This window comes from Gadus chalcogrammus, chromosome 2 (genome assembly GCF_026213295.1).
Source record: "Gadus chalcogrammus isolate NIFS_2021 chromosome 2, NIFS_Gcha_1.0, whole genome shotgun sequence".
NCBI classification, from domain to species: domain Eukaryota; kingdom Metazoa; phylum Chordata; class Actinopteri; order Gadiformes; family Gadidae; genus Gadus; species Gadus chalcogrammus.
Genome location: NC_079413.1, coordinates 13238127 through 13260564, shown reverse-complemented (window position 1 = coordinate 13260564; position 22438 = coordinate 13238127). Strand labels below are relative to the sequence as shown.

The window sequence follows — 22438 nt, the reverse complement described above, 5'->3', positions numbered from 1 at the left end:
CTCACTCACTCACTCACTCTCTCACTCACTCACTCACTCACTCACTCACTCACTCACTCACTCACTCACTCACTCACTCACTCACTCACTCACTCACTCACTCACTCACTCACTCACTCACTCACTCACTCACTCACTCACTCACTCACTCACTCACTCACTCACTCACTCACTCACTCACTCACTCACTCACTCACTCACTCACTCACTCACTCACTCACTCACTCACTCACTCACTCACTCACTCACTCACTCACTCACTCACTCACTCACTCACTCACTCACTCACTCACTCACTCACTCACTCACTCACTCACTCACTCACTCACTCACTCACTCACTCACTCACTCACTCACTCACTCACTCACTCACTCACTCACTCACTCACTCACTCACTCACTCACTCACTCACTCACTCACTCACTCACTCACTCACTCACTCACTCACTCACTCACTCACTCACTCACTCACTCACTCACTCACTCACTCACTCACTCACTCACTCACTCACTCACTCACTCACTCACTCACTCACTCACTCACGCACTCCAAACCCTTCCTTCCCAAGTGCCAAGCGTCAAAAAACATGGCATCTAACAATGTTCGGTGTAGCTCAGAAGAAGAGAGGGTAAGAAAACACAAGCTATGCCACCCAGCCGGGCTGATTGAAAGCTTCTCTGGAAGCCTTTAGGTGTGCGCCGCTCCTTTTCTTAACCCCCTTCCTTCCTTTGCCGACGCCTTTTATAAACAAGTTTCAATCGCCCCTGATCTAGTTTGACAAACTTTCTCAGAGGAACATTTGAGGAGGTGATGAGAAAGAGACACCCCTCTCTCTCTTTCTCTCTATCTTCTCTCTCTCTCTCTCTCTCTCTCTCTCTCTCTCTCTCTCTCTCTCTCTCTCTCTCTCTCCCTCACTTTCTCTCTCTCACCGACGGAATAGTCTCAACCTTTTTTTCTTGCTCGTCACTTCAATCATTTTGCTCCCTCTTTCGGTTTTCTCTGTCTCTCTGCCTTTTTTTTCTCTTTCTTTCTCTCTCTCGCTCCCTCGCTCTCTCACCCTCTCTCCGTCATACTCTCTCTCCCCTTGCCTTTTTTCTTGCACACTCTTGACAGGTCTCCCGTGGTAACCCCCTCGATTGCACAAGAAATGGCGGTAAATCAGGAAAGAAACGAGGGAACAAAGAGAGACAGAGAGAGGGAGAGAGCGAGAGAGACAAACGCAGGCAGGGCTTTGTTGTAGGTAGAGATGGAGCCTGGCGATGGGGTTTGAAGTGGGATAACGAGGTGGTGCTCTGGATGCTGATGGAAGTTAGCATGCCAAATTGGGCTGTTTTCATTCCTAGTTTCCAGCTTCCAAAGGATGTACTTTCAATAGGCTTAGCGGTGATCCCCACTAGGCCCTCATATCTGTAAGCTGATATTCCTCCTGCTCCGGTAAGCGATGGACGCAGGCCACTTAAATAGCTCTGTGGCCCCACCAATTGACGGCTGTGACTCAAAGATTTACTCCTTAATTGCTTTAAGGACAACGATAGACATGCGTATGTTTAGACATGCACGTAATACGTATATGTCCAGAAAGGAAACGCCTTGTCACACAACACTTGGTTTGAAAAAAGAAAGCTAAATATTTATGGCTGCCGGAGATACCAAAGGGTACGGCCGTTAATCAATCAACTCATTTTGACACGGCCCAACTCCAGGTTTTTCCCCCGACAATGCCCATCCATGGTTCTGTTTGGGGTGGGAATATCCTTTCCCAGCGTCTTAATGCAATAGGAAGACAATACTAGCATAGAAGATATGCATCCATCTTTCTTGAAATACCTGTCTTTAAGAGTTACGCATTTTAAAACAGTTTTTTGTTGGGAAAAAATCTATCCTATTCTGTTGTTTAACGTTTTCAACTATACTATGTCAGTGTTTTTGGTATTCCTGTTTTATGGAAAATATGAGCCTTAGTTAAATGCAAATACTAGGTCAAGTGTGTGGGTGTTCAACCTTCTTCACAAATGGCACGTTTTCTTTCAGCCGTTTGTTTCCTCTAATTAAACGGCTTCCTCTGAAAAGTATTTTAATTTGAACTGAGTGAGTTATTGTGTACTTTTAAATACAGTCTCCTGCCTGTAAATAACTCTGGCCAACACCACTGCGGCAAGAAGGGAGAGCTTTTCTACAGCTTTATGTCACAGTGATATCCATCATCTGTTTCTCGTTGCTTCCAGGTGGAGATGAAAATCAAAGTGTTGGAGGCCAAACATCAGGAGGAGCAGCTCAGGATGCAGCAGAGACATGACTCAGACGTCCAAAAAGTAAGACGTTTCAAAAGAGACCAAAAGTCCTTTCAAAAATAAAGTATGAAAAACACGTACAAATGAGTTTCATTTGGTTGAAAGAGAGTCAGGTTTCATTATCAATTTGAAAGGGTGTATTTGCATCCGGTTATGCTATAAAAAAAGGACTGAAAATGTCTTGGCATAATTTGTATTGCAATAAAAAAAAATATATATGTTCTGCATCAACCTTCCCAGAAGCCTTCAAAGGTCTTCGTCAGCTGGTTAAAATAGCAGTCTCTCTTTGTGTATTTATTTTCCCCAGTTGGAGCCTATCAGTTTAGTAGAAGATGAAGCACCTGGGATTTGTCAAGTCCCCCACGTCACCCTCCCCGCTTGTTCTGTAGCGACAGAAGCTTTTAATAAAGTTGAAAACACTCCAATTTTCCCTCTTTTGAACTGTCCGGCGCTTCTTTATGTTTGACATGAGACAGGGTGACAGCGTCTCTGTAACGGCCGTGTCAGCGCCGGGAAATTGCGCTAATTGCGCACAGATTGTGAGCCCTGTCGGATTCCATTTTCCTCACTTTTTTTTTTTGTGTTTTGCCCAGTGACTTTTTTAATGGCTTTTAAAGAGCTGTCCCTCTAATGGACCATCTTCCAACACACGCTCATTAGAGCCCATCGCTAAAGGTGACTAAACGAGTCTTAATTAGATCTCTAATAAAGAATGTATGGCTACTGGAGAGGTCATTGTCCTCTTGCGTGACATGGAGAGGCTAATGAGAATACTAATGCTAGTATTGTATGCTTATGAATATGGATCATTGATCTTGTGTTTTATTGATATATATATATGCAGTGTATATATATATATATATATATATATATATATATATAAACACTGCATATATATGCTCCTGTCTTTGTTGACTAGAATTTCGAAAAAACCAACAGCTTTATTGAGTTGTTATATTTAAGCTAACTCTGAAGACAAGGTACTCGTGGAAACCAGGTTATTGGTATTTAATGTAACCGAATGCAATAGGAAAGGGTCATTGGAGCAGTGCTGACTGCTTGCTTCTGCAAATACTGTTACATTTTGCTTATCAAAGGACATTAAAAGCACTGAGGAATTCTAACATTGTACACATATTTCTGGGATGTTTCCGCTTTCCTTTCCCCAACCAGATTCTTTATATTTCTTTAAACACCAATATATTAGTCAAGGAGAATATGTTTAGCCAGGCTAGCATCCCTATCACGATGTCTTGTAAAAGCCTTAAATGATGGTGTCATTTCCAAGCTCAAAGTGCACTCTCGCCCGACCCCTCGTCTGACATCGCGCTTTAGTTTGCCATTCTTGTCGCGCCTAAAGGAAGCGCACTGTCCTTCATCAGGATGTCCATGCTTTCTCTTTCAATTCTCTTGGGGAACATAGGTTGCCTTAATGCACTTTTTAGGTTCCTTTTATGTTCCCCCTTTCATCTTATGTCCCAGTGCACTCGTACACCAGCAGAGCAGGCGTAGCAACAGAGTGCTCGGTAACCTGTTCAGACACCCTGTGTGGATGATCGTCCGGGGCTCTTGTTTCAAGACTAAGGCCCAATCCCATCTACCCCTTACCCCTTCAAAACAAGGGGGAGGGGGAAGGGGTAAGGGGTAGAAATGGGATTGGGCCTAAAACAGTGTTATTTGGCAAGGGCTATGAATGTGTACCCGCCGACTCTCCCAATGATGTATAGATGTTTTTTTCACTTTTAGGTATAATTGTATTTTTCAGTCAAATGTATTTGGTGTCCAAACAATCTGGAGTTAGAACAGGCTGCCCAAAGTCTACTTGAATCCTGAACAAACTTTAAGTCGACAGGATTCAAACCTCTGTCTGATCATTCCACTGGCCGGATGCTCATGACAGTCGTCCTTCACTTTGTGGAAACCTAAAGGGTTTCCTCAAAGGGTCTTTCCGATACATGAGCCCATTCACTTCTATAAGCTAAACAAACGCAAAAAATGTGCCTCTTCCGCGATACAAATTTAAAAACGACTTAGTGCAAAATATTTCCTTTTAACTTAAGAATGAAGACAAGCACAGCAAATCAAACCGAGCGCCATCACCACGCGTAAGACATGGCATGTCAGAAGTATATTGAGTGTGACTGCTGTTTGGCCACCGTTCTTTCAGCAAGGATGCTGTTCCGCTGTTTATATTAGCGCCAAGGCTGCATGGCCTAATTGAGCTAATTAGACACAGCTGGTAGCAGCCGCCAGAGGCAATTACCTCATCACACCTACACAGGTGTTAGCGTTTCATGCAATTAGCAATTAGCTAAGCGATAGGAGCAGCAAAGCTATCCATATGGATGCCAAAGTTTCCCCCCACACACGCATCGTCTTTGCTGCTGCCTCTTTCTCTCAATATCTCTTCATAAAATGTGGAACATTTTATAAAATTAGGAATGTTAAACAGTATCTTGGGGCGAACAAAACCACATTGCTCAATAATTGCCTAAAATGTGTGTGCGTTCAAACAAATGGTAATAGCTGGTTATTTTTCTTACAATAGAATTCCAGCTGGATACTAGTTTGATTCCATTTTTATTCTCAAAGATTTAATTTCCTGAAGCGCTGGTCCAGTGTCTTTGTGTTATTTATTTTTTGGGGAAGGGAAGGGACACTCCACCCATTTGTATTATGCTTTGTATCGATAGAAACCCAGTCATATATTTTAATGGTCTTGCATCAATCCATCATTTTCCCCTGAGATGGGAGAGATCCGTATCTACCGCTAACGCTTCCTGCTTTGAATGATGCAAAATTACGATTTTAAACTAGATGAGATTTTGCCCTACGCACTCTGCGTACTCTGTGTATAGGGAGCGGCGGGCCTGATTACACTATCTGGTCTTTGGAGTGATGTGCAAAAAAGCACATCATCCACTGTTGACGGTTTTAGTTGACTCCTCTGCTCCTGAATAACATATCCAACACCGGAGAAGTCTTGCTCGCGATCGCAAAACCCGCGACCGACCCACACTGTTCAGGCGTCCGACCCGCACCCGTGTCCGACACAGTACACTATTATTCACCCGTTACATCCAAATTGTGCGGGTCAACCGTCGGGTACCCGAACCCGTGCAAGCTCTGGCCAAGATAACGCCCACTACGAGTCTTTACTTGTTTTGGATGTACCAGACCTCCGAGAACCCGACGCAGTCTTAAATTCATCATATCATCCGGAGGCACACACAGCTTTTGGCCGTGATATTATATCATATTATATAGATACCTATATATTATGTAAGGGATAATGCCCGACGAGGTGTCCATTATCAGGAATTAATGGACGACGTGGAGGCGTGAACCGTCCGACGCGAAGGGGAGGACGGTTGCCTCCGCGAAGTCCATTAATTCCTGATAATGGACACCTCGAAGGGCATTATCCCGCTTATACCACGGTCACTTACCAACGGTGACCAAATGAAGACCATTAATTTATATTTTCATGCGTTTTACAATCTGAATATACAGTTTTCCACAAAACATACATTTGTTTCCCTGGTTACGCCTGAGGGTCCGACTAATACCCGGAACCACCATTACACGCCCGTTGGGTTCTCATGCAACGGAAACGTTGTTCACTCCTCCAGTAATTAGGACGGACCATAGCTACGACTTTAGAACGGGAGGTAGCGGGAGGTATTATAGTCCGCTGAGCTTTGTTTTGTTTCCCGTTGCTATGGTTACTACTATTTTAGAGACGATACGCCAGCTAGCGCATTAATTGAGAACGGTAAACAGACAATTTGACGGAACTACTTGTCCAGGTGTCCGTATATCAGGAGTTAATGCACACCCTGCATCCAATCAGAATCGAGTATTCCCGCAGACCGTGGTATAAATAATATTATATTATTTAGATATAGAGCTCCGGGAGTCCGCAAACAGCAACAATCACTTCTCCTCCATGCTGCTGTTCACGCTGGACTGCAGGGAGTGAACGCTGATTGGCTGTTATGTTACGTTCCTCAGGGTGTGACTGTGATTGGCTGTTATGTTACGTCCCTCAGGGAGTGAATGCTGATTGGCTGTTATGTTACGTCCCTCAGGGAGTGAACGTTGATTGGCATTGTGGGAGTTGTCGCTTCAATCCGCAAGCGCCAAAAAGTCACTTTCTGCCTTTTCTCGGTCAAAAATGCACAAAATTTGAAATTGATGTTGCTATTCTACCACATATATGATAACCTTTCAATACAGATTCATGTCTCCACCGGTGAAATTCTCCTTTAAGTAACCTCGTCTTTGTCGGCCCCAGATTCTGGACAGAAAGAATGGTGAGATTGAGGAGTTAAAGGCGTCATACCGGGCCAAGCAGAAGGGCTCAGAGGAGATGATCCACAAGCTGGAGAAGAAAGGTGAGAGGTCAACTTCTCGTAGGGGTAACCCAGAGAGGGATGTTTACACTTGTGTCTCTGAACACTCGCAGTAAAAAGCCCACCAGGTGTGTGCCGTGATATTAGCCAGCTGGGCTATGCTACATTGTTTTACATTCTCAAAATGTCTTCTAAACAATTTTTTGGATTCCTTTCTCCTTTCCTATTCATACTTTCATATATGTTTGAATAGCTTCAGAGCTTTTTTCAAAATAGCCGAGTAGTATGCCAGTACTTTTCTCTACCATTACAATTGGCACCACTCTTGCCCCCATAGATACTATGGATAACCCCATTGACACTAAACGTTACCCCTTTGTTGATTCTCCACACCTGTCTCAGTGCGTCACAATAACGCAGATTCTCTACACTCTATTCCTTGTTATACTTCATACTTCCAACCTCTGCACATTCCAAGGTCAATTATTTGCACATCTTAAAAACAGACTCATATTATACTCATATTATTGATATATTTTACTGGGTTGACATTCATTACTTGCCGTACACTTTCTTTCTTTGCTTTTTATAACTATGTGTATTATTATTGTTAATGTTCACGGTTACTGTCTGTTTCTGATTTGGTCTATCAGGCAACTTTTATCAAAATGATTTTCCGTACAATGAGGGAGATGGAGGGAGAAATTATTACTACAGAACTTGTACGTTATTACAATTGCATGTGCATGATACTTTGCTGCCTACTGTAACACATACTTTAGTTTACCCCATGGTAATAGTAATTATTATGCGTTGGTTTGATTGTAAAGGCAGCTCATGACCACCCTGGTTCACTACCATTCTACCCCACTATTACTACCTCCTTACCTTTATCAAGATGTTGATTAGTCATAATATTAACATTAAGTATTATGTATTAATAAATATACACTCTAGATCTGGTGTACCTTTAATACTTACAAAATACAAGTTGCAATAGATACAGGTTGCGATAGAATAAGAGACAGAACAGATAGACATCTGTGCTGTACACCTCCGGGCAAGGTATGACTGTGTGTGTGTGTGTGTGTGTGTTCTGGGGCCCATGGGTGCGTTCGCCTCACCACCCAACAGTTGAAAGCGGGCTGCGGGAGTCCCAGGTCATCCGCGAGAGCAAAGAGAAGCAGATTGCGGAGCTGAAGAAGATGTCGGATCAGAGCTCCAGCTCCCTGCACAACGAGTGGGAGAAGAAGGTACGAGGAGCGGCCCCTGAGCTAGAGGAAGATCTGTTTGATTGCATGAAATGCACACACACACACACACTACACACACGCACACACTAGCTCACGTAGACACACCGACTTTGCTGCAAGCAGACTCCCCTGTAGTTTTTTTAGGAAAGAAAATCTTTCTTCTGTGAAGTCTGGGCAAAGTCGGTTATGGTTCTTCATTCCTGCAAAATTAATGCTTCGTCCACTCGATGCATTTTATTTATTTTTCACTCCCTGCCCCACACCCCCCAACCGCAATATTTTTCTAGCCATGCACTGAAGCTTAAGAAGATCCTAATCAAATGTGTAGTCATTTGTGCTGGATCACTGAGCCTGTGATAAGAAGAAATACTCAAGCAATGATTTTTCTCAGAGGTAATGACAAAATTAACTTGAGTTGCCCTTGAAAAAGGCCTCCTGCCCCTGTGTTCAGAATCATTTATACGTGTAATGAAACAGACGATACGAAACAGACGTGCAAAATGAAACGCATAACAAGTAGAAGATGGAGTTGGAAAACTAGATGAGTCATCCAGGAGACGCGATGTTCCCGGTTTATGATGGAAGCTATAGCTATAGGAAAGTCCAGATGTATACATCCAAAACAGATTTAGCCAGCTTATTCGCTACAGGAATGATATGTGAACCGATAACAGAGAAGATATGTTGGTCGTATTTATTCAATCTTCAGTTCATATTTTAACATATGGCAAAAAAACTGTTCCAACAGACCACAGTTGAAAGTTCAGAGGCTAGGCAACTTTGACGGGGGAGCATAGAGTTCTCAAAAATAGAGCAGCAAGACATTTAGTTTTTTCAGCTTCAGTTCAAGATTTAAAGGACATCACTAAAGCGTTTCCACAGTATACTCAGCAGAACAGAATACCCTTTTCCAACACACGCCCTGTTTAATAATAGGAATATCAAAAAAGTTTAATTGAAGTTCAATGAAACCATTTGCGTTACAGATAAGTTATCTATGAGTAAATGCTTTATACCTTTACCAGTGACTTCCTTGTTGTTCTTTCTTTGACGTTTGATCAAAGGCATACACAATGTATTATTGAGACCCTTTTATCTAAAGTCACTTGCATGGATTGTTAAAGATAATAACACTGGACGGTAACACTGCACACACACCCCCCCCCCCCTCCAACCTTAACCCCGTGGCCCCTCCAGCTCCACGCGGCGGCTGCAGACTTGGAGCAGGAGAAGTTTGTGCTCCAGAAGAAACACACGCAGAGCATCCAGGAGCTACTGGACGACACCACCCAGAGGCTGACCAAGATGGAGGCCCAGTACAGAGCTCAGGCACAGTCCACGGTGAGTTCACCAAAAATGATAATACAGAATAATAATAATAATAATAACTTTCATTTGATATAACTCCCCTCATACACTAAAGGGCGCCGCACATAGTCTGAGAAATAAAAAGAAACACACTATATTGACATGCACGCACAATTTCTGTGTGTTTTGTGTGTCTGTGTCTGTATTGAATGAGGAAAAAATGCAGAGAAAGAGAGGTAGGCGCGTGCATGTGCATGCTTGCAAAACAAGGAGGTGAGCTGGTATCAGAGTGAAACAACACTCTGGCTTCCATGCTGTGACACCATGATGAAAACTCAGAGGATAGCATGACCTGTAGGTGCAGCTCTGGGTGGGGGCGTGGAGGGGATATAACCCTGTAAGGTCACAGGTCATGCTCACTGTTCCTGCCTACGGTCGGACCCCGGAGGAATGAGTGCACGCTCGAACCAGCAGGCCGAGCCTTGTCTCTTATCTGTTAGATCTCTGTGATGAAGAACTGTTCATTATGATGTTCCTTGCGCGCCAAGACACACACACACACACACACACACACACACACACACACACACACACACACACACACACACACACACACACACACACACACCTGCCAGCGCTACCGTTCCTTTGATCACGTATGAAAGGATTTGGTCTTGTTTTGGATGGATTATATGCATTTGGTTGGCTAGGATTAGCGACACCAGGGGCCAGTCAGATGTGCTGCGCCTAATGAATATAGCATTGTTAGCAACATTAGCATTCAGGACCCGCCACAGATAACACACACACACACACATACTACTGTTCTCAGTCTGTCAGCAGGCTCACATTTAAGAGGCTTCATCAAAAGTCGACCCTTACTGGGGCCCCTCAGTAAGGGGCCTCCCTCTTTAATATTTAAGCACAGGCGAGACCTACTCGGATGAAAAGGGCCCTCTGTCACGTGAAATTAGCTGCTCTTTTTACTGAACACACACACACACACACACACACACACACACACACACACACACACACACACACACACACACACACACACACACACACACACACACACACACACACACACACACACACACACACAAACACACAAATGCACACACACAAACGCACACACACTCCTTGACTTTTCAACAGGGGTAGCGTCCTACCTGATTGGCTGCAGCACCTCCTGTAGTGTTTGATGTCTCCATAGAGAAGCTGCTTTTAGACCCAGCCTCGTTCTCATTCAAATAACAATAATCCACTATTTGATTTCAAGTTCTTCTGAGTCATTGCTTGTAAAACCTATTTCAGAGGGAATTTCTGATTTAAGTTGAAGATGTTCTCTTGTAGAATATTGTCGTCAACGTAATGTGATTGGCCGGGTTTGTACATCAGTCAGTCAATGTTGGATGTTGTTGGTTTGAAGGGGGAGACTGTACTGTGTGTTTGTGTGCGTCATGTGGCTAAAATGAATAGACTATCAATATTTCCCCATATTGAAACCCACTGTATGGTATGTCAGCCTAGCCCATCATTAAGCCCTGGTACAATTTTAGCCACTGATAATAAATTATTTAGCAAATTATTGCTAAATATTTATTAGGAGCTTTGATTTTTTTTATTTGGTTGCCAAATGTGCAAGTCTTAAACCACACAGTTCCACTCCTCACACATACACACACACACACACGCGCGCGGGCGCGCACACACACGCGGGCGCGCACACACACACGCACACAGTTAGCTCTTATCAGGTGTCGCCACACACCCCAGACCCATCCACCAGCCCTGGGTGTCGTCTTCCACCTGCCTGGCCGTGTGCCCTTTCTGCACCCTCCTCCTCCCCCTGCTCCTCCTCCTCCCTCTTCCTCAACCACTCTCCATCTCCTCTGCCCCCACCTGCTGTCATCACCGTGGTCTGTCGTCGCTTCAGATGGACGAGCACGCTCCCTCTCTAATCACAGAGCTGTCATCGCCTGCATCAGCCCTGCCAACGCCACATTCCCCGGCGACACATGCACACACACACACACACAAACACACGCATGCCCCCTCCTAGAGCAGTGTGCGACACACACTATAGGACACAAGGTGCACTGTGCAAAGCCGAGTCATCTTTCAGCACACAGCACCTTGTTGGCCTTGCGGTATGATACAAGACGGATAGGTGCTTATTCACACAGGCACTGTTTACGTTGTCTTTTGTGTTAATGGATCTCTGAAGTTCAATCTAATGATACAGCTGTTCTGGTGTTATAATATTAAATCCTTATTTTGCTGCAATTTCTTTGCGCACATGTCAATGTAGTTTCCCCATTTCATCTGTAAGCTTATTTATTTTACTTGGTTGGATAAGCAACGTCAACATCGAAAGTGTTACTGGACCAAAGGTGATGAGTGGAAAAATATATAGATGGGTACTTTATTCATCCCTGAAGGGAATCGTTTACACAAGCTACCTTGTGCTGCTTGTTTTTCTATCTAGAGAGTGCAAGCAAGTGAATGCCATATCTTATCGTTTTACAAAGATCTAAATCTACTCCAGTAAAGACTTAAGTCTGCCACGTTCATAGCTGGTTTTCATGGTGTCGCGACCGGGTGACAATTACCCAGACTACTAAAAACTGAAAGCAGGAAGTTTTAACTGACAGAAAACCGAAATCTTCTATCCAATATATTCAAGGTTGGGATTTTTTTCTCTAGAATTGAGGCGTGGTAGGTTTGCTATGGACATTTACACATGGAGTTCAAAGGCTTTGCAAAGAAAGAGAACCTATTAAGTTTTTCAACTGTCGGGAGCTGATCCAAGAGTGAGAATTGGGGCAGAAAGGTGAAACAGTTGCCTGGTGTTGGAAGAGAAACTTTTCAAAGGCATATGACTTCAAAAACAGCCTCCGTTAAACTTATCTGACTGAAGGAGCACAGCCGCCAAAGCCAAGAAAAGGGTTTTCTCCTCATACAATTTTCCCTGGATAAGACCTTACATTGCGTGTTTTGATGGCAAATTCTTTCCTCCCCTTTGGTGCACTATCTAAAACATATGTTTGCTTCTTACTTTATACAAAAAGCTGAAAAACACCGGTGTAAACCAGGCAGTTTGAGGGTACGATCAATTTCACAACCGAAACTTTGACTTGAATTCCAAAGTAAAACTTGAATGGGGGATGATAGCTTTTTTTTTTAACCAAACATGGTAGTGGAAGAGGTGTTTAAAGAGAGCATATCCATTTTCTGCTTTGCCCCTGTAGTTGTTAAATGCACTCTGATTTGTTGTAGCTTGACAGTTGGTTATTGGTTTCGTTGTTTAAAATGTACTATTAACTCATTTAGCAGATCTCTTCATTGGAATCAACTTAAAGTAAAAAAAAAGAAAGATAAATGTCATTAATGAGCAGGTCGACGATTAGCCATCTTGCACATGGGAAGCCTACAGCTAGCTGTACCTATTGGTACCCAACACCCAAGCCACCACACACTATCTCATCCCTCTGTGTGATTGGTTGGCCGTCCAGGAGAGGACAGTGCGTGAGCTGGAAGTGACGGTGAAGCAGCAGTCGGCGGAGGTGGAGAAGGGCAAGGCTCTGCGTCAGAAGGTGACCCAGGAGAAGGGCCAGCTGGAGATCCAGGTGGCCACCCTGGGCGCTGAGCTCCAGGAGGCTAGCCGACGGTACGGGGAAACAGGGGGATATCGATATAGATACGGGAGGGCAAAGTGAAAGAGTTCACCATATGGGCTCAATGCTAGACAATTACCGTAGCACATTTCAGCTAAGCCGACGTGCCTGAATTAGCAAAAGTCACATCGCAATGACGGCCTCCATTCTGGAAGTATAGGAGTATAAGAATTTTAACGGTAGTGTTATGGTCATTGTTAGTTATTAATCATGAAATAATTTTTCATTAAGGGGTGAGATTGTTACTACAACTCTCGAGTACTCTTACAGCATTGAGTATCACCAACGAAATGCTCATGATGCATTCTGATGTACAAACCCTATTAGACACAAAAAAAATCAAACTCAAATAGAAGATAAGATTCACCCAAACAGGGGGTTCATAACGATTACTTCCACCTTTCTTTACTTGCTTTACTTCAATGGATTTTTCACACTCTTTTCATCGAATACGGCGGAATAATTACCCTGCCCCCCCTGCAGAAGCATGGCGCTGCTGAAGGAGAAGGAGGAGCAGAGTGAGCAGTACAAGCAGGCCTCCGAGAGGCTCCGGGCCACGCACCAGGCCGACATGAGCCACTATCAACAGGAACACGCCCTCTCTGCTGCCAAGGTACCGGCAGAGCCCCACCGCCTCATGTAGAAGCCACACACACACACACACACACACACACACACACACACACACACACACACACACACACACACACACACACACACACACACACACACACACACACACACACACACACACACACACACACACACACACACAGGCTCTCTTCTAGTTCTCGGGTCAACACTCAACTCCCAAAGAAGAGTTTTTAACGTATTCGACATGTGCCCCTGATTATCGGGACATATTTTGTATTATTTATTGAGTCATTGAGTTGAAAAGATACTCTTATCCAAAGCCACTTTGCACTGAATTCAGCTACAAGTCATTCATGAACAGATAAATGTAATGAACCATCTGGCTCAAAGATGCCTCCACGTAGGATGCCATTGGCAATCGAACCCACTACCTTTTTTCGACCTGCAGTTCAATCCCCATTGTCACTATTACTATGAACACTATTTCCCCTCCCCTGCTTTGTGACACCTACGTATATTAAGAGAAATGTATGCATGTTTCAGTGTAAAACCACAAACAAGATGATATGCTTCTCAAGAAATGGGTTCATGGACAGTACACAATGTCAGGATCCCGTGTAGTAGTGTCTTATAAGTAACAATTTTGGGTTTCCTGCTCTCATCCAGGCCTCGGAGGTGATGGAGGAAATGGAGCGGGTAGCCTCCCAGCTCAGGCAACAGCTACAGGAGGCTGAGCACAGGAGACAGAAACAGCTCCGGGTACGGTGGTTCTCTGTGAGGGGAAATATTTAGTGCACACTGAGCGGGGGAAATCGTTGTTACAGTGTTTATTTTTTCCCAACAAGTTGAATTTAAGACCTTGCTGTAAAATGCACAGCTAACACTTATTAGCTGTGGGCTACTTCTTTGTTCGATTCTTTGCTAGCCTCTCGGAAAATAACATACCTGATAGTGACTTTTGACTTTGTCTGTTCCTCATTTCTGTACTTCTGTACTGTATTCTATTTGGGAGAGAACACCATTTAGAAATGATTTGCGTATATCGGTTAGCTCTTCTAAATGGTGTCCCCTCTTCTCCTCCAGGACCAAGAGATCAAGTTTCAGCAGGAGAAGGATGACCTGCAGATCCACTGCGAGGGGAAGGTAAATCACATCGGCTCCGCCTCCCATAAAACCTGTCCGTTTCAGTGGCCAGCGCTTTGATGGCTTCATTATGGAGCATGTGAAGAAGCTCTGCACACAGCAAATGATGTAGGGGAGGGGGGTGTTGGAGTATAGAGCCTGTGGACGGCTGCTATCAGTGGCTCTCCTTGTCTGCTTCTTTGATGGATGGATCCATTCGCGATTGTCAGGTTAGGACCCGCTACCGTCAGAACTGTGGATTAACAGGCAGCTGAGGAATTGGGTGAGGATAAGGAAGAGAGAGATGTATAGGGATAGTGTAGTGAAGTTCGTAAGGTGCTCACTGCCTGACTGCAAGCCGAAAAGGGACTGGGTTCGAAACCCACACCTCCTCTACCTGTAGGCGTCCTTGTGCAAGAAGCTAAATCCCTACCTGCTCCTTAATGTCCATGTCCATTCAGTGTAAGTTGCTGAGGATAAAAGTGTATTTTATAGAGCTACATAGTACGGATTGGCCGGGATCTGGTCAAAGGGACAGTGACAAGCAGGGGACCAGATACCATGCTCCCATGTGGACCGTAATGTCATGCAAACACATGTCTGATCTAAAAAGCGTGGACTAGCACTACTAGAACATGGCTTTGGCCCTAATTGGCCCTGCACATGGTCCTCTCCTTTTAAAAGCATCCATCTTCAAAGGCTGTCATAAAGTATAGATTACAAAGGCCACTCCTAATGAGTAGTGGGCTTGACCATGCCAAACTAGACCAGACCAGACCCTTCAGAACCTAAACTTTAAGATTGTACAAGCACCACCTGGGTCATCATCATCAAAGACACAAAATGTGTGTGTGTGTGTGTGTGTGTGTGTGTGCGTGCGTGCGCGTGCGTGCGTGTGCGTGTGTGTGTGTGTGCGTGCGTGCGCGTGCGTGCGTGTGCGTGTGTGTGTGTGTGTGTGTGTGTGTGTGTGTGTGTGTGTGTGCGTGTGTGCGTCTCCGTGTGCGTCTCCGTGTTTGTGTGAGGGAGTGGGTGCATGTTAAAGGCAGACGGGCACATCTGTACCACAGGCTACGGGCCCCTCTAGCCCCCTGTACACCTGTGGATCACTAGCAGGCCTCCAGACTCTTTCATCAGGGTCAGAGGGCATTTCATTTATACCGACTGTGTGTGTCTTTTGATGTCCCAACAGCAGTTTAATATTCTCCCTATATCTCCTGCACATCTCTGCACTCATATTAATAAAAATTGTGTGAATGTTACTTTGCATCAGGGCACATCATGCTACCCTCCTCCCCCCTCCAACTATCATTAGCAAGGTGAAAGAAGGTGAGATCTGAAAGTAAAGAGCGGGCCATCTATTATCCTCTACATCCCCCCCCCTCCCACGCTGTTAAGATACCCGAGCAGCTGTAAAACAGATCCACGTGTACGGAGCCCCCGGTAGGGACATATGTATACATGCCAGGGGCCACGTATGGAGGGTAAAGGACTAGGGCACTAGAGAGAAAGGCCCTTGACGTGGATAGAGCCAGAGGAGTGTGTCTGACGGGCCGGCAAAGGAGAAGACCCTGGACCAGGGGGATGGGGACGGAAGGGAGGACTGGGGTTGCATTGTATGTCTTCTCAAGCTCGCACACTAACTGGTCTCCGTTGTGTCCTACCTTTCGCTCTCCCTCTTATGTCGCTCGTTCTACCTCTTATTCTCGATCTATCGCTTCTTCTACCATTGACCTCTGGTTCTACCTTGTTGGCTTTCTCTCTCTATTTCTTGTTCTACCTCTGTCTCCCTCTCTTCTTATGCCTCTATCTTACTCTCTCTCTATCTATCCATCTGTATCCCTATCACTCTCTTTATCCCCCATATCTCTTTTTCTATCTTTGTCCAACTCTGTCTCTGTCTCTATAACTTGCTCTCTCTCTCTCTCTCTCTCTCTCTCTCTCTCTCTCTCTCTCTCTCTCTCTCTCTCTCTCTCTCTCTCTCTCTCTCTCTCTCTCTCTCTCTCTCTCTCTCTCCCCCCTCATCGTAGGTTCTGACTACTCTGAGCAAGGCGGAGAAGGAGAGAACAGAGGCGAAGAAGATGACGGCCAAACTTGAAGAGTCTCTCAGGTAGTTTTCCACTGTGATGATGAAACTTCAGACTCTTCAGTCATAAATCAATACAAGCAGAGTGAAAGCGTATGGAGTTGCAGCATCTTATAGAGCCGCTGACGTTATCGCAACCAGCTGTAGTTTAGCATCATTCCTTATGAGTTCAGACCTTTCTGCCTGTTATAATGCACAGCACATTTAAATAAGGAATATACTACGACAGGGGGGGATATTCTGAGAACATTATGTTCCAATAACAGGACACCTCAGAGTAGTTTATTCAACCGTAATCATTGTTAAAAAAAATACGATATTAGTTGCTTTCATATATACAGTTGTTGGCTTTTCATCGATTTTATCACCTGAAATTTAAATATTATTCTGCAATGCTTTGAGCATAACATTTTGGCAATGTCAAGGAAACATCTGTATAGTTGTGTTTCACAGTTGTTGATGTTGGATTTGCATTGATTCGGAACTGTTCAAAGGCAGAAGTATCCCGTTATTCAAAAGTAAGCCAAACCCTTGGAATGTTATGGACCAATCACGATCAAGTTATTATGATGCTGCAGTCTAACAAGGTTTTAAACACAGGCACAGGTATACACATTTTGCATATTTACAGAAAATATATGTATAGTATATTTTTCAAATACCACAAGATGCATAGTGATGCACTGAAAAATGATCCAGGCAAATCAATCATATTGAGTGTATTTTCGGATTATTTACAATGTTACTATGTCATCATCCTCCAACCAAACTCTTGCACGCTCCAACTCGACATCAATTACATCTTAGAACGAATGTAGAACAGATGTGTCCTGATTGACTTGCACACCAGTTTGTGTGTCTCATCTACTGGCCCACACACTAACACCCAACCAAACCTCTAATTTCTACGAGACGTCTCTCTCATCAACAGTTGCTATGGCTTTTCCGTTTTCACCCCAAACATTGCATCATTTAAAACCTACTGATAGATACCCTCGCTTAACCCAAGCATAAAATAATATAGTCTAGTGCCGCCTCCATCAGTTTCCCAGTGTGTTAACCGCTGCTATTTGATAGCAGAGATGGATATTCAAGGTTTTCAAAATAAGAGCCCTGACATGTTTTTGCTCATATCCATGTCAGTGAAACTTTTTGTTTGCTCCCCTAATCGAGCTGTGCTTTTATTTTCTCAACCTAGCATCCTCACCTCTGTTTTGTTGTCTAATTAAATGAACTAACTCATCTGAACTAAAATAGTTATACCATGCCCCTCAGAGGCCATATACTACAAATAGTTCACTTAGCGATTTGGATCGTTTCTATGCCCTGCCTTATCGGCACAATTAACAAACCAATTAGTCAGCTTCAAAATTAGAGCCGTGTGTGTGTGTGTGTGTGTGTGTGTGTTTGTGTGTGTGTGTGTGTGTGTGTGTGTGTGTGTGTGTGTGTGTGTGTGTGTGTGTGTGTGTGTGTGTGTGTGTGTGTGTGTGTGTGTGTGTGTGTGTGTGGTCCTTGTGTTCCACTGCTGCGTGAAGTTGGTGTGCGTGTGTTTGTGTGCGCGCATTTGTGCGTGTCCATGCATGCGTGTCCATGCGTGTGTGTGTGTGGTTGGATTTATGTGTTTTTGGTGTATGAACTGCACATGTGTATGAACTGCACATGTGCAGAGTTAACCGATTGCATACTGTTATGGGGAATCATCCGGAGGCCGCAGGAATGCAGTTGGGCAGTCTCTCTGGGTTGTCTTATCATTCTCATGTGTGTCGAAATGATACTGATGGTACGCATAAGCTTCGTCTGCCATCTGCTATTAGAATAGAGGGCAGGATAGTCTAGTGGTTTTTGACTCCCAGGCAAAAGGTTCTGGGTCTGATCCCCAATGTCCCTTGTCTAACTGTAGGCATTCATTAATCCCCTTATATCTGAATCATCTTACTGTAATACCCTTTAGACAAAAGTGTCTCCACTTAATCATTAATTGAAATGGAAAGACCCAAAGTAAACCATGCTTTGATTTTCTGAGTTGATATTATTCGATTGATTAACTAAACATAAACTCAGTTTATTTTAAATATATGTTATCTTTACATTTTCTTTGAATTACATTTGATTGTTCATCCTGTTGATAGTTTTTTTTCCCAGTGGTGTTGCCGATGAGATTGTTGTCAGTGACAATAAACTGACCTTATTCCACTGTTGTTTACAAGCACATACATGACCTCCAGTTTAACACGCTGCCAGTGAGAGGCAGCCTCCCTTGGAGTGTAAATCCGGGGATCAGCAGGCTAATGCTGTCCCGGGGTCTGTGGTAACACTGTGTTCTAACCTCTGGAACTACACACGCCTCATCTCCAGTGATCTCAGATTGCCTCCCTGAGCATGGCCTCCTGCTCTCCCTCAGGTCCTCATGCGTTAGAAGCTCTTGATTAACTCCCACACGCCCCGCTCCGGATCACCCCTCTCTCTCTCTCTGTCTCTCTCTCTCTCTCTCTCTCTCTCTCTCTCTCTCTCTCTCTCTCTCTCTCTCTCTCTCTCTCTCTCTCTCTCTCTCTCTCTCTCTCTCTCTCTCTCTCTCTCTCTCCCTTTCTTCCCATCTCTTGATATCTCTCTTGCACACTATCCCCTTTTCTCTCCTCCTCCCTGTCACTTTCTTCCCCGCCTCTCTCTCTCTTTCTCTTTTAGCTATCTCTCTTGCTCTCCCTCATTCTATCTCTCACACTTTCTAATTTTTCCCTCTGTGCTGATCTCTCTCTCTCTCTCTCTCTCTCTCTCTCTCTCTCTCTCTCTCTCTCTCTGTCTCTGTCTCTGTCTCTCTCTCAGTCTCCCTCTCTCTCTCTCTCTCTCTCTCTCTCTCTCTCTCTCTCTCTCTCTCTCTCTCTCTGGGTCTCTCTCTCTCTCTCTGGGTCTCTCTCTCTCTGGGTCTCACTGATCTCTCCCTCTCTCCCTCCCTCCCGCTCCTCTTCCTAGCAGCCTCTCTCTCCTCAGCACCCATCCAACTCTCCTCCCTCCCTAGCAGCGTGCAGCCGGTACACCCTGCCACTGACACACAGAGAAAGGAGTGAAAAGGAAGAAGGACGAGCACTGCACATCCAGCCAGTGAGACCGATGAGCCCATCAATACATTCCAGCACGTAATGAATCCCATGCAGCACCACATTATTGAGTCACATGCAGATAACAACTTCCCTTAATGGCGCCAGAATGTGTTGGGCAGAACAACACGCCAAAACACTGGTAACAGCTCACCCCCCCCCCCCCCCCCCCCCCCCAATAATACCCGGCGCTGCTCTGTTCCGCGCCGGCCAGAGCTTAGAGAGCCCAGGCATCCCGGCGGCAGCCTCACCTGTCTCAGGCCAACCCTGTGGGGCAAGGAGGGGATTACCGTTGTCCGTCACATCACAACGGGCCAACCAGAGGCAGGAGGATAAAAGTATAACTACACAAATCCGCACTCTTCTTCTCCTTTTGAGGCTAAAAATGGCGACCAAAAAAAATCTTAAGCCGTGAGACAAACGAGAAGGGGCGGTTAGGGCTGTCGCTGTCTGACACTGTGCAATGATGTGAAAACATGTTTTGTAGTCGCGTGTCGCGCAGCGTTTAATGTTCCTCTTGAAGACAGCAAAGACACGTTGAAGGTTGTTACTGTCTGTTTGCCGCGCTGCTTGGAGGAATGAGGGGGGGGGGCTGACAGATCTGTTTTGTGCATAAATTATCTTCTGTTCGTTAGCATCAGTAAAGAGCTAACCACTCCCTTGTTTAGAGTTAAACACTGAGATATGACAGTTGGCACTTGAGGCCCGCAGCTAATTAAGCACTCTGGGTACACACATGCACACACACACACACACACACACACACACACAAACCCACGCTTATATATCTATATTTATACACACACAGACGTACACATGCACACACACACACCTTGTGCAGTGCGTGCCACTCAGCTTTGACTTTGAAGTTCTCCTGGATCGCCTTTAAAGGCTGTCAGCATCACCATGGCAGCAGGCAGGTAGCAGCCTTCAGACGACGTGTGTGTTTGTGTGTATGTCTGTGCGTGTGTGTGTGTCTGTGCAGTATCCATACTGCATTACTTCTGCATTGCATCTGCGTTCATCACTGATGTTTAACCTTGGATTGGAGCATTTACTCCCAACAAACCAAACCTGTGCTTCTTTTGTTCCAACATTGCAAAAGGAAAAAGAACAGCTGGTCTAGTTTTTCGGGGCCAAATCTGATTGTGTTTCATCAGCAGCTGTGGTCCGCACCAGCAGCCGTGACACCACACACACACACACAGAAACCAAAAAACACAGAATTAGCCTATCCTGCCGCACAGATGAGCATCGCTGCAACGATTCAAGTTTCTGGCTCTCGTGTTTCTATAGCAACTACTTAGAGCAGCACGGAGCTGAGGAGGGGAGCAAGTTTTCCGACTGATTCTTTCATCCCAATGCGGCTCCGATCCTTACAGGGCATTAGCATAGAGATGGAGAGAAGCACCAGAGGAAACCAGAGGGGGAGAAAGAGGGAAAGAGAGAGAGAGGGATCAACAGCGAGAGCCTGCGCAACAGTGACCTCCAGATGTAGATTGAACGCCAAGAGCACAGCCAGTCAAGTGATGCAGCAAAGCTCAACTGGAAAACACAATCCAAGTCTGTTCATAGCTTCATTGCTGAGGTTGACCTTTTGTCTAATGCCTCTGGAGCATTATGACTATTTAGGGTTCACTATTATAATGTAGTTATGCTACGCAAGTTATGTCATGAACGTAGTACAACAAATCTTATTGCCAGTTATTTAATCACGTCCTCAAATTTGCCGCGTGTGTTTCTAAACTGACGATAGTGGAATCGCATAACGTATTGGTTTAGTTCATTCATAACGGGAGAATACTCTGTTTGGAAAGTGTTTGGGGGTTTCAGTCATTCACGCGGAATAACAAAGCTCTGTTTTGCCCTGTAATGCCTGGAATATGTAAATTCACACTTTGTTTGCATTGGGGATTACTGCCTTCTTGTTACCGCACCGTCATGCCATACTTTGCATTATTCATATGGCCAAATCGCACCTAATGTGCAGTGGAATCCCCTTTTTCCAGACGCTGTCATTAGTATCAGAATTAGGCACTCTACTCCCCATTCCTATTGCTAATATTGAGTTATTTACTAATGGAAAAATATATATTATTGCAGAGCACTGATTAACAGTATGGAATTCATTATGAGTCTTTTTCTCTCAATCTCTCTCTCTCTCTCTCTCTCTCTCTCTCACTCTTCTCTTCCTCATTCATCCTTCATCTGCAATGCTCATTGTAGACAGCAGTATCCCATGTTTAATCCATGAAGAAGAAGGGGGTTGAGATCTGATATTGAGTCACAGCAGTGTTGAACCAAATTGAACCAAAGGCCATTTCAAAAGCCCATTCCTATATATGTGGGTTCCCTGTCAAATACCTTATACAGTAGGATCAGTGCACATACCCGAGACACACTGTACATGCAGCGCACATTGCGCTTGTCATATCAACGGGACATTCACATCATGTTCTGTCTCTGCTACCACTGGACATCTAAGTGATGCAAATGATCTGTGTAATGTCAATCACCACAGTGGGAGACTTCCGTTAAGCTTCAGTGGAACGCTTTTTCCCTGTGTTGTGTGAAATGTATTGGAGAACCCTCAAAAGAGCAGTGTGTGTGTGTGTGTGTGTGTGTGTGTGTGTGTGTGTGTGTGTGTGTGTGTGTGTG

The 22438-nt window shown here is 44.7% G+C and overlaps 1 protein-coding gene across 2 annotated transcripts in view; it reads left to right on the top strand.

Moving 5' to 3' along the window:
- cep112 (centrosomal protein 112) overlaps nt 1-22438 on the top strand; it is a 113468-nt gene that overhangs the window by 22641 nt on the left and 68389 nt on the right. For both annotated transcript variants that reach the window (XM_056581782.1, XM_056581773.1), the window contains exons 9-17: nt 2228-2314; nt 6591-6690; nt 7783-7901; nt 9099-9242; nt 12728-12882; nt 13373-13502; nt 14150-14242; nt 14567-14626; nt 16633-16712. In XM_056581782.1, the coding sequence (XP_056437757.1) occupies nt 2228-2314; nt 6591-6690; nt 7783-7901; nt 9099-9242; nt 12728-12882; nt 13373-13502; nt 14150-14242; nt 14567-14626; nt 16633-16712 (968 nt within the window). The remainder of the gene's footprint in view (nt 1-2227; nt 2315-6590; nt 6691-7782; nt 7902-9098; nt 9243-12727; nt 12883-13372; nt 13503-14149; nt 14243-14566; nt 14627-16632; nt 16713-22438) is intronic.